Here is a 12,615-nt window from a genome sequence, read left to right on the forward strand (position 1 = left end):
GTGACCACTGCGAATACAGCTTCCACACACTGCTGTCACACACTCTCGGGAGGCTAAAACCATTTGCATTCTGCGAATGACACACACGGAGACTGGCCGGGGACGGGACTCGTCCAAGGTGACACCGCTGGAAAGCAGAAATGCTGGGGTCCCAACCCAGTCCTGCCTGCAGAGCTTGGGCTCTTCCCCCAGGTCCTTTCGTGGACCTTTTCCCTCTGAATGAGCACAGAGGGCGGAATCCGGTGACTCCAAGTTTGGCTTCCTGCCTTCGGACAGAAGCAGGGGAAGGAGCCCACGAAGCTGGTACTGCACTCAGGCATGTGCAGACTGGACGTCCGCGTAGCATTCTTGTTTTAGCAAACCCTTCACTGAACGTCCACCAACAGAAAGTGCGTAAATCTTAAGGGTGTATACGCTTGACTGGCGCGAATCTCCACACTCGTGGCCTCGGCGCCCGGGTGAGGAACAGAACCTGACCAGCCTCCCAGCAGCGCCCCCCTCCCCTGCAAGCTCCCCAGGACAACCCCATCATCACTTCTCCACGGAAGGGTATTTTTGGGTATTTTTGAACATTATATAAATGGAATCATACAGTATATACTTTTACCACCCTTTTTGGATCTGGTTTCTTTTTGAGCACTTTTTAAACCACTTTAAAGACTTAGATCTTTTTGGTAAGGAGGAAGAAACAGTCTAGAGTGGGGGAAGCAAGGTGGGTTCTGTGTTTTGGTTCAAAGTTACTGAGTGCTAATTCATCTGTTTAGTTTGCTAGAACCACCATTAATCTTTTTTTTTTAATTTTAAAAAGTGTTATTGACCTTGGAGAGAAAAACAGAGGAAGGGAGAGAGAGAGAAACATCGATTTGCCATTCCATCCATCCGTATATCCACTGGTTTATTCTTGCACGTGCCCTGACCAGGTATTGAACTCACGACCAGCACTGGGACCACACTCCAACCAACTGAGCCACCCAGCCAGGGCTGGAATCACCACCATCTCAGCAGCTGACGTTCACCGGGCACTTGCTACGTGCCAGGTGCCTTTCCAAGTGTTCCGCGTGTGTTGTGACATTTCATCCCCATAATGACCCCATCTGTGAGACAAGCACTATCACCTCTATTTTACGAATGGGGAAACTGAGACTGTGAATCATTTGCCTGCGATGACACAGCTAACAAATGAGCGGGGGTTTGAACCAGGCTTCTAAGTCCTGGGTCTGTCCTCTAAGTGCTCCTCTATTTTGCTTCTCTGCTAACGGCTCTCATTCACAGAAGCTTTACCAACTGCCAGGCCCTGTGCTAGTGCTTAACATGGGCCAGCTGCCTCGTTCCCACGGCAACCCCAAGAGGCTGGTACCCCTGACTTTCCCAGTTGGGCAGAATGGAGCTGAGGCTCAGAAAGATGAAGACACTTGCCCAACATGGCTGGTTCTCGATAAAGAACACAATTTAAATCAGCTGTGATTCAGATGCTCGTTTCTTAATTTCTAAGCTGTACTGTCAGTGCATTTCAAGCCCCTGTCAGTCAAACTGGGGAGAAATTATTGAGATTATTTTTCTGGCTTTATTACAAATTAGCCAGACTAATGCCAACATCAGAAAAGATTTTGACAATGAGACAAGTACAAAGCATTTGTGAGAACCATAAAGTCATGAGCCTTAGAATTAGAATCCTAGCCATCTCCCTTTTCGCATGAAGCACACAAGGCCCAGGAGGCGAGGGGCGGTGCGGCCGAGGTCAGCGGCAAAGCCAGGGCACATGCAGTCCGGCTCTGTGACTGAGCAAGCCGGGCTCCATCCCTGCTCCCCCGCCTCCCAGCATCCTTTGTTAGGGAGCGGGTGCAGTCACACTGGTCAGACCTGAGTTCTGGTCCTGACGCCACCACCCACCTGCTGTGTGAGCTTGCGCGTGAGCCCTCACCTCTCCGCACCTCATTTCCCTTCCCTGTTAGATGAGGTGGGGACGGAGAACGCCGTTTTCTAGGCAGTCAAGCAAAGCATGGAAAGCACTTAGCACAGCGCCTAATACACGGCGGACACCTCTGAGTGACAGCCATGACAACAATAACGTATTAATGCTGTGTTGACTACTATGACACTTTTTCTACTCCTGTTAGCTTGAAGTCAAAACAGAAATTGAGCATTTAGTTGGAACAAGTTAACCCCAAATATTAGCTGAAAGCCAGTTCCGAATTGTCTGGTGAGAGCCCAGATACAACTTCTGAGACCATCAGAAAGCCTCCTTCCCGGAGAACTGCACGAATGGACAGGCGATGGGCCCACTGGGTGGGAAAAGGCAAGTGAGGTGCGGCCGAGCAGTTCTGAGGGCGGCACGTAAGAGGGCCACGGGGGGACAAGGACGCTGGGACTTGGCAGAGGTCAGCCAGGTTGAAGAGAGTCTCGAGTAGGTTCTACTTCTCTTCCGTTCACGAAAGAGGTACTTTGAATTTCATTGTTCAAACGTTTTCCCCAAAAAACACATTACCGTTGGGTATGTGGGTCACGCAGAAGTGGCATGCTGTCTGTTCCCCTGCTTCTACACTGACTGCGGACAGAGAGGGCTCAGCTGGTCACCTGCTCGCGCACTCACCTAACTGTACGTCGGTCGTGAAGCGCAGTCTGTGGATCATGCTGACTTTGAATGACTTGTAGTGGTGGCTGCTGAGCATATCCTGTACCGTGGCTATGTCGATCTGCGAATCCTCCTCAAAAACCCCGTCTGCCCTTGAACCTGGGGAGGGAAAAGCAGTTTAACACATAAAGATACATGAGGCTTGGCAAATGGTGTCTGCTTAAAATGCTTTGGGATACATTAAAATAATATGGGCGATTTAATTTGGAGAAGAAAAGTCTGAGCGATGACTTAATAATGCCATTCCAGTAAACAGAGAATGGTAACATATTAATCACTCAACAATTAATTCCACATACGCTGCCTACGCTGTGGCAGGCCCTTGGCCAGGCACAGGGATCCAGAGGGAGAGAAAGACTCCTGCTTGCCAGCGGCTCTCCGTCTCCACAAGAGTTAAGTCAAAAATCACAAAAGCATGAGTGGTCACATTTCTTGTTTCTTTTTCTAATATTCATTTTCCTCATCATAAAAGAAGTCCATGCTTCTTGAGGAATCCCTGTCCTTTCTGAGATTCTCAAACTGCCTATTTATCAGCTGGCCGTCCTGCACCCCACTCTCTGCTTTTGAGGCGAAGTCACATGTCCAAGGTCACGCTAAAAAAGCAAAGCTAAACTCTCTCCCCCCAGAGGTTGCAAAGTGGTCCTCTGAAGGGGCAGCTGCTGGTGCCACTCACCAGCGGGAGGGGACACCCAGAGATGGCTCCGCAGGGGCAGCCAGAGAGAACTCCTTGGGATAGAGTTGGAGTAGTAAAAACCTCTAGGCTTGGGTATAAGACAGGAATGTTTTGTTCCATAACTGGCAGCCTAACTACACACGTTTCTTTCTTAGTTATGGCTTACAGTGTACGGCGAGCTTTTAAGTCAAACTTGGTTTCTGATGCCTTCACACTGAATTCGTCTATTAGGACCCGCGCGCTCTCCTTCCAATGCTACAGTTATTCCCAGCTTGGGCCATTCTCCAACAATGCTCTCCCCTCGCAAGGACGCACGCAGCCTTGCCCTTAACGGGCGGGTCCCTCACCGAATGCCTGTGACACGGTCCCATGCTGGAGAGCTTGCACACGCTGCCCTCTCTGCCCAAGCCACCCTTCTCCTCGGTTTCCTCCCTCCAGGCCTGCTCCCTGCTCTTCCCGAAGAGCTTATCTCGGGTGGCGCTCCAGCGAGACGTGCCCTCACCTCCGCTCCCCCCCAGTCTAGTTCACCTCCCGTCACGCACCCTGCATTTCCCTTCAGAATCCTCCCCACATGGAGCGGTTGTCTGTCTCCGCCGTGAGGCTGCGAAGCTCACGCGGGCAGGCGCAGCGGCTGCTTCACCCACCACTGCAGCCCAGGCCCCGCGGCGCTGCCACGCGGAGGACTAAGCAAACGCTCACTAAACACTCCCTGGATGAACACCAGGCGCCGTCCCCACAGGACGGCGAGGATCAGAGAGGCTGGGTGACATCCCCAACGTCACCTCGCCAGGGTGAGCAGAGCCACGCGGGACGCCTGCAAGAGCCCCTGGGTAACCCGTTTCCCTTCCTAGGGACACCTGCGATGCCGCCCTCACACTCACCACCCCCCCCAGGGAACGTCCCCGTCTCAAACTGAGAGGCTGGCTAGAATTTAGTTATAAATAACCATCCACTTTCTCAATATTTATTTTACTGAAACAGAACAGCTAAGATATATTTATTTTGATTTTAGAAATACATACATACACATAGACGGACAGACACTACGGAGAATTTGGGTGAAATATTAAAATCCTTTCATGTTTTAAGAATCATTTAAAGCCAGCTTTTCTCAGGAAATACCATTATTAGATACAACTTAGCTTAAAAATTTCTATTTTCTTTACTAATTAGTATTTTCTAAATATTGCAGGTATTTGATTTGGAAAGAGGTAACAGCTCATTATGTTAAAATGCCAATTACTAAAAAAAAAAAAAAACCACACTTAAGAGTTTTACATTTTATGATATTGGATTAAAACCAATTTAAAAATTACTATAACGTGACATATAATTTTTTACTGAGCAATTTCAATGCCAGCTGCTAATAAAGCATCTTAGCTGTAAATGATAATTCAGATGCTTTTAGATAAAGTGGTGCATAAATATGGCTGGAAATTGATTTAGCTTCTCACAGAAGCTACTGAAGAATGACATATTTTGTTTAATACACCAGCTAATGTAGTCCTAAAAGCTCAAACAAGTGCCAGTTTTCACTCCTAAATTTGCTGTGGGAGATTAATGAAAACTTTATATTTTGCTGAAATGTTAATAACGGGCAGACGAGATGATAGGATTTTAGTAGAGGTCTTAAAGCTATGGAATAACCAGCAAGCCCTGTCAATTTTCTTCTATTAATTTTATTCAAGACTCACACAGCTGGAGCTGGCTCCACATACTAATGCCCCTCGCACTGACCTCCTCTTCTCTGGCAGTGTAAATTCATGCCCCACTTGAGGATTCAGGCCCCTGATACTTGAGCGCGCTCTGAGCCTTGCCCCGGCTGACAAGGGGCATGTCTGCTTTCACGACTAGAGGGGCAACAGCACCCGGGGGAGCGGAGCGGGCAGAACGGCCCTGCACGTGTCCCCGATACACGCTGCTCACCCTGAAGCAGGTTATCTGCTGGGTGGGAGCAGCTTCGGTCCCGGGGCTCCAGAGCCACGTCTCAAAGCAGCTTCAGGAGCGCTGCTGCTCGGCGGCGGGGGCCTGTCTCTGCGTACAGGCCAGCCAGCTGCGCCACCTGCGCCTGCTCTCCCCGGCCAGCCGCGTGCCGGGCTCTGGGGGAGCTCGGGGAGGGCCGGGCAGGGTTCCTGGTCTTCAGGAACTTGCAGGCTTGCTGCAGAACACAAAGGAAACAGTACAAGGCAGAGAGATAGATGCGCCTGATACCCGGTGCAGGCAACAGATTCTTCATCCAAGACGAACAGCTGAAGCAGATCGTTACGCCGAAAGCCGGTTTTGGGACCAGGCAAGTTCTACGACTTCGCACGGCCACCTTGTCTAGCTACATCCTTCTGGAAAGGGGCAAACCCACCTTATGTGAAATATGCTTGGCACTGTACCATGTGCATATTGAAATTATTACCGTACTATCAACTGCACATTTAAAAACCCACCTCTGCTCAAGAGAAGACATTTTTATTTACTCAAAAAGTAGAGAGAACCACAATGTCTCAAAAGTAAATATATTAACAAAAACACTCCCCAACCTGTTAATTTAATTGAAATATTACCCTTTGGTATTTTGCTAAATTAGCAATTAAAAAGGTCACAAGCAATTAAATGAAACAAAAGCCACACTGTGTTCATCTACATTAACGCTGAACTGGGCCTGTTGGTGAATGACAAGATAAATTATAATGGTGCCTTCAAAGACTTCACAATGTATTTTGTCAAAGTCGGGAGTGTTAATGTCTCTATGTGCCATGGATTACCATAATGTATTGTGTCAAAACGCTCGAGCTGCAATAACTCAGAGATGTATTGTGATAGATCAAATTCTGGGGCGGGGCCTGGAAGTGACTGGAGCACCGGATCTCAAATGGACTGACAACAGGCTCTGGGAGAATGACGGAGCACACTGATAACGTGGAAAGGTGTGAGGGGAGCAGAAAATCCACGGGGAAGAAGCCTGGCTCTCTGGAGTAAGAAATTAGGAAGGAGGAAGCGGGCGATGGCACCAATCTTCATGGCAAAACCAGGCCAGGGCAGCAGCGGGGCAAAGGGAAGCAGAGATGGGGTGAAGGAGGGGGCAGGTGGAGCCCGGGGACTGGCGCACAGAGAGAAAAAGAAAGTAAGGAAGAAAGAAAAGGAGGAGGTGCTGAGCGTGCCAAGGCTGGGAAGCGGCCTTGGGGCACAGTGACACTAGAAGCACCCAGGCAAGGGTTCAGCGGCGTAGACTCACACCCTAACTCTGACACCACCGGTGGAGACTCGGTCAAAACCTCGCCCAAGATTCCACCGCTGGGCAGAGGCGGGGCCGGGAAAGACCTACTGGACTCGAGTCCGCCACGTTCCTTCTGCTGTCCTCCTCCCTTCCCTTCCTTCCCCCCAGCACCACAGTCTGACAAGCAGCAGCAGTGGGGAGAGAGTCGGTGGCTAACTGTAAACCCTACACCAGTGGTTCCGGGGTGCAGTCCAGGCCCCACTGGGGAGGGAGGTCCCCCAGAACCCTCCAGGGGTCCGTCAGCTCAATACTACTTTTATCATAATAACAGTAAGATGTTATTTGCTCTTCATGCCTATTAGCTTACAAGTACCCAAAGTAATAACAAGTTCACTGATATGGTTTTGAGTCCACATTGTACCTAACCCTTACGAAACTACCATTCAAGTTTCAGTATAGTAATGAAAATTAATAACCACTATTCCCGAAAAAGGCTATTGAAATACTTCTCCCTTTTCAAACAACGTATCTGTATTAGGCCAAATTTTCTTCACATACTTTAACTGAAACAATGTACTGTAACAGACTGAATGCAGAAATAGATACCCAAATCCAGGTGCCTTCCATAAAGCGAGACATTACAGAAATTTGCAAAAATATAAAACAGTGCCCACTGGTTCAGGTGATTAGCCAATAATTTGCCTTCCTGATGGAAAAAAATAAATGCTCTTCGGGGAAAGAAAACAAAATAAAACAGTCCCACTCTCCTCATTAAATTTTTAAAAGTTATTTTTCATAAAAATTTATGTTAACATGTAATAAATTTATTATTGCTTTTTTAATGAATTCATAAATATTTAATTTTTTTTTTGTTTTTATTCCTAATGAGTAGATATAACATAATAAACAAATGCTCTTTAGGGGTCCTTAATAATTCCTGAGTGCAATGCGGTCCTAAAACCAAAAAGTTGAGAGGGGACGCCTCTCCTGTCCCGTGCCCTGTTCTCGCTGTCCCTGGGTGTCGTGTGGACAATCAGGAGGAGTCATAAAGTGCAGTCACAGCTGCGTATTGTGCTGCATGCCTGACAACAGACACAGAGAGAAAGCCTCTGCACACACTTGGTGAGAGTAGCAGACCTGCTGTCGGGCCATCGGGGCTAGTTTAGTATTGTTTCATAGCATCAAAAACTGTTTTCATTGGAGCAAAGAGAAACTGAGAGAGACACTTACCGGCACACACGTGACTCTTCCAGCCACTGAGCACTGACCCTTAAATCGAAGCTCAGATGAACCTACTGTGTGCTGACACGTTTTGTGTTCAGAGGTACAAACTACAAGGGACTTTGAACTTCGTTCTATGGTTGGTTCAGTGAGTCTTAGACGAAGTCGAAAAGCTCCAATCTAGTAACAGTTAAAGCAACTTCAGCCTTCCTTCTCCAAAAAGACCGATGCCAACTCGAGAACCCGACCGGAAGATGGAAGGCCACGGTTACTCCTTCGCCTTTACAACCGCTGAGCGTGACGCCGCTGTGGCCCGTGCCGGTGCTTCAGGAACCGGGGAGGACGGCAGGGTTCCCAGAGGACCGGAAGGGGGCAGGCAAACCCCAGGGGGACCGTGTGGGAAAAACGCGAAGCCCACGGAGCGGCGTGTAGAGAGGGAGCAGCACATGTTTGCCTTTGGCTGGAGCGAAGTGCGTGCAGGGGACTCCTGGAAAATAAAACGGTGGGGGGTGGGGTGGGGGTGGGGGGAGGGAGGTTCCTCGAAGGCAGAGGCAGCGTGTCCGCCTCGAGGCCGGCGCCGAGTAAAAGGCTGCTGTGCGAGCGGCTGACCAAGTGAAGCACAGACCCTCTTCTGCCACTCTGTCCCGAAGCCTTGCCGCTCCTCCCCACACGGGACAATCCCCGCTTCAGCTGAACCGGACTCTGCTCAGGGACGCCAGGCTGTCCTCCCACTCTTCAGTGTTCACACACTCCAGGGTCTAGTCGAGAATATTCCCTGGCCCCTCTCCTGAAACCCTGCAGCCTCGGGGGCTCTCACCCTGAGTCTCTACGCGATAAGCACCTGTCTGTACGCCCCTTCTGGACAAGGAGTTCCTTCGAGGGCAGGCCATTCTGGCCCACAGAGCGCACAGACAGACGCTCGTCCGGTAATGCCGTGGGGGGCACGCAACACGGGTTACGCACAGCACCGCATGGCTGGAGTTTCTACGCCATCCCTCGTGTTTACTGTGACCCTAGCACACCGTGTCCAGCTTCCCACAGGCACCACCTCACCAGCCTGGGACCCTGCCTCAACAAAAACTAACAGTCAGCCGGGTTAACTGTTACTGAGAGGTGACTATGTGCCAGACCCTATGCTCAGTGCTTTAAATACATTAGCTCATTTGGTTTTCTCAAGCCTTTTTTTTGGTAAAGATTTTATTTATTTATTTTTAGAGAGGGAAAGGAGGGAGAAAGAGAGGAGGCGGGGAGAAACATCAATGTGCGGTTGCTTGGGGCTGTGGCCTGCAACCCAGGCATGTGCCCTGACTGGGAATCGAACCTGCAATGCTTTGGTTCCCAGCCCTCTCAAGCCTTTTTAAGTTGGATGTTAGCCTCTTTTCACAGGTGAGAACAATGAGGCTCCTGCTAGTGAATGTCATCCTGCTGGCACAGCTGCGTGACTGGTATAGGCTGGAGCTAGGAACTGAATCCAGGTCAGTCTGACTCCAAAAATGTGCCCTTAACCGCCACGCAACCCTTTGGGCAAATACATCCCTCAGGTGGGCTGGCGATGCACAAATACGAGGGCCATAAACATGTCTCAGGGCAGCACAGCCACGCCTGGCCCTGCCAGAACAAAGAATCGGGGACGAGACCTAGCACCCTCTCCTCCTCCTGTAAGACTCACGGCAGGAAGCATAAGTGAGCCATGGAGAGAGACGCTCCTTGCGCTTTCTACATCCATCACTTTTTTTCTTTTCTTTTTTTTGGTCCAAAGACCTTTTAAGTCCCCAAAGCCTCGTAAGCCCCAAACTTCTCTTCTATCAAATACTTCCCTTTGGCTACTAGTCATTTTTGCTGGTCTCTAAAAAATAATCAATAGGTGACATGCTTTAGCACGGGCGCGCGGGCGCACGCACGCCCCCCTGCAGTAATCTCCTCAAAGCCGCCGGGATCACGCAGGAGGATGCACCCTTCACTGCACCTGGCATGCTCCAACCAGGGTGGAGATCCCTGCTGCCAGGGCCTAATTGATTAAACACTTGGAGCAGAGCCTTTCCACAGGGAGATTTCAGACCCTCGATAAAGCAGAGTAGTCGTGGTTTATGAGGTGATCAGAAAGAAATGGTTTCAGGTTTGTGGAATTTCTAAAAAGAGAAGATCGTGGAAGGGGCCCTTTGGGCTCTGCGTTCCAGGCCCCGCCCACCTCTCAGTCTCTTCTCTCAGCACTCACTTCATTCATTCATTCATTCATCCCAAATCCGCCAGGCTCCTTCCTAAGGCCTTTGCACTAGCAGTGCCTTGGCCTGGAACATTCTCCCCCCAAGCATTATGATTCCTTTTTATTCCTCCCCAAGGGAGCCTTCCCTTTCTACTCTCACCGGCTCCAGCCCCTGCTATACACTCCTCATCACCCCTCGCGGCACTGTTCACAGCTGTGGGCTCCAGGGGGCGGCCCCCCCCCGCCCCCCGGCACTGCGGCTGGCCTGGCGGGGGTGCCGGTGAGGTCTGGGGATGAATGAACACGTCCGTGCCCAGAGTGCGGCCAACCACCCTGCAGAGGGTGGAGGGGGCATTCGAAGGATGACTGTTTGTTTACAACAGAAGGTCTCAGGGCTGTTACACTCGACCAACACTGAGGCATCTCTCCCTGACCCCGGAGTCAGAGTGAGGGCGCCCGTGCCGGAAGAACCCCACGCCGACCGGCGGAGTCACCGCAGAAATGCCACCCGATGCACTGCCACACCGTCAGTCAGGGGCTGCGGGGTGGATCCCGGGGCCAGGAGCCGACCAGCGGGACACGAGTCCCCGTGCCCTCGCTCAGAGCCCGCGCGGGGTTTGCGGCTCGTCAAACATGTTTCCTTGCTGCTCTAATGTACCAGTGTATCGCTTAATGAAAGTTCTTAATTGTAATTCAATTAATTACATACACAGAGTCCCCAATTACATTTTCCAATAAGGCATTGGCTGTGGTACAGGTCTAAATGCACTTAACCAATTTTAATATATTAAGACCAATTTCCTTTGAATACTAATTGCTGCCTAATGATAAAATGAAAAGGGGGGAACCTTCAAGAAAGGAGGAGAGTGAAAAACGCAATCCATGTGGCGTTTCTCACCCACACGGCACAATTCAGGCACTCATTACCGAAGCGGCAGGTGCGGACAGGGCCCAAGTTTGCTTCTAGCTCCAGGTCCGCACTGGCTTTTGCCTTGGTATCACCTGCCCTTGCTGCTGGCCACTGCCCGCGGGGGCCTGCGGGAAGTCTAAGAGGCGAGAGGGAAAATGGGAACAATGGGGGGGGAGGCCAGCACACACAGGATCCGACTAGCTGCAGTGTTTCAGGCATGCGGACAGACACCAGGGATGACCAGTACCTGCACTGGGCATGGCACTTACCCATGTGCTCTTCATGTGCACAGTCTCATGCAACCTGCACAGCGCCCTGCAGGGCAGGAGTCACCATCACGTTTCACAGGTGGGGAGGGGAAGCTCACAGAGAAGAGCCTGCCCGAGATCACACGGCGGGCCCAGACATCTTGCCTTTCCCCCGACGGCACACCGGCACACCGCCAACCGTCCCACGATAGCCAGATGGCAGGAGGCAGAGACGCACAGACATCCTTCACGGAGGGGATAAAATTTCTGTTTCCTTTACACTCTGTTAGCATGTGGCAAGCAGGGCGCTATTATCCAATGTCTGCTTGAAAAAACCCTTAACCACATACACAGTTCCTTACGGTGAACACGTCTCCCTCACCAAAGCCAGGCTCTCTAAGGTAGCCGGCTTTCAGCAGAAACTCAGCCAGAAATAAGCCCAGATTGCCCCCAAGTCATTTCCATTTCTATGTAGGGTTTATTTGCACAATCACATTTTCTTTTGCATTTGAAGACTGCTGTTGTGGTATAGCAAAAGAGGTTTTAATCCCCGCCCACCCATTTAAGTCCCATGATAGAACTAGGAGAGATCAGTGATTTGTAACTGAAGAAGGCAAAGCCTCCGGAAGCCAAACGGAACCACCAGGGAGTCTCCAGGGCTGGCACAGAGCACCCGGCGGAGGGGGGACCTGCTCCCGAGGAACAAGCGTCACGACGAGGAGCTGGAAGCACCCCAGGAGAAAGCAGTCATTCCCCGTCCAAGGGTGCTTTTCCTCCCCACCGCCAAGCAGCAGCCCCCAGAGAGGAAGATGCTCACCGACCCTGGGTTCTCTCTCTCCTAAAGCCGTCCTACCTGTCCCGTGCAGCCCTAGTGAGAAGCCTGGCTGTGCCAGGGGCTTGGGAGGCTCTCTCCATTCCCGGAGCGAAGCGGGTGGAAAGGCGGGGTGGGGACTGCCCCGTGGGGGAGCGGGCAAACCCATGCGGTGGGATCCGTGGGCAGAGGGGGGCAGGAGAAGGACTCTACCTGAGCCCAGCGGATGGCAGCCAGATGATCTGGGGAGGCTTTTAGGAAATGCCTCCTCTCCTGGGTCTTCAAGGAGAAACTCAAGGAGGTGAAAGAGGACTCTCACAGACTGAGACCCACAGATACTCTCCCCTGCCACAGGCCACGTATCCCGGTGACTGTGCACCTCGAGTTGAGGCCCTTTCTCTGTATAAATTAAGGAAATGAAGAATTTCAGTAAAATACTGAAACAATGGGCGGTCTCCTGGAAAAGGAAGAGAGCTCAGAGAAGGTTCAGTTGATGTCCAGTGAACTGAAGCCTCTCACTACAGTAACTTCCATTTGGGAAATACAATGATCAGACTCGGTTGTTTCACGAGACTTAATAATGGACACAAGACATGGTTTTCCAGGCCCCCAGTTTTTATTCAGTGATGATGAGCAAATCACTCCCGTAAGTCTCAAAAGTCTTCTGTAAAATAAAGATGCCCACACTGGCTTAAGAGGCTGTTTTTAA

General features: G+C 50.7%; 1 protein-coding gene across 7 annotated transcripts in view; it reads right to left on the bottom strand.

The window, feature by feature from the left end:
- Positions 1–12,615, bottom strand: part of MAPKAP1 (MAPK associated protein 1) — a 208,809-nt gene that overhangs the window by 34,210 nt on the left and 161,984 nt on the right. For all 7 annotated transcript variants that reach the window (XM_045846402.1, XM_045846398.1, XM_045846401.1 and 4 more), the window contains one exon: positions 2,591–2,731. In XM_045846402.1, the coding sequence (XP_045702358.1) occupies positions 2,591–2,731 (141 nt within the window). The remainder of the gene's footprint in view (positions 1–2,590; positions 2,732–12,615) is intronic.

This window comes from Phyllostomus hastatus, unplaced genomic scaffold, assembly GCF_019186645.2.
Source record: "Phyllostomus hastatus isolate PE091 unplaced genomic scaffold, TTU_PhHast_1.1 phas_contig_495, whole genome shotgun sequence".
NCBI lineage: Eukaryota > Metazoa > Chordata > Mammalia > Chiroptera > Phyllostomidae > Phyllostomus > Phyllostomus hastatus.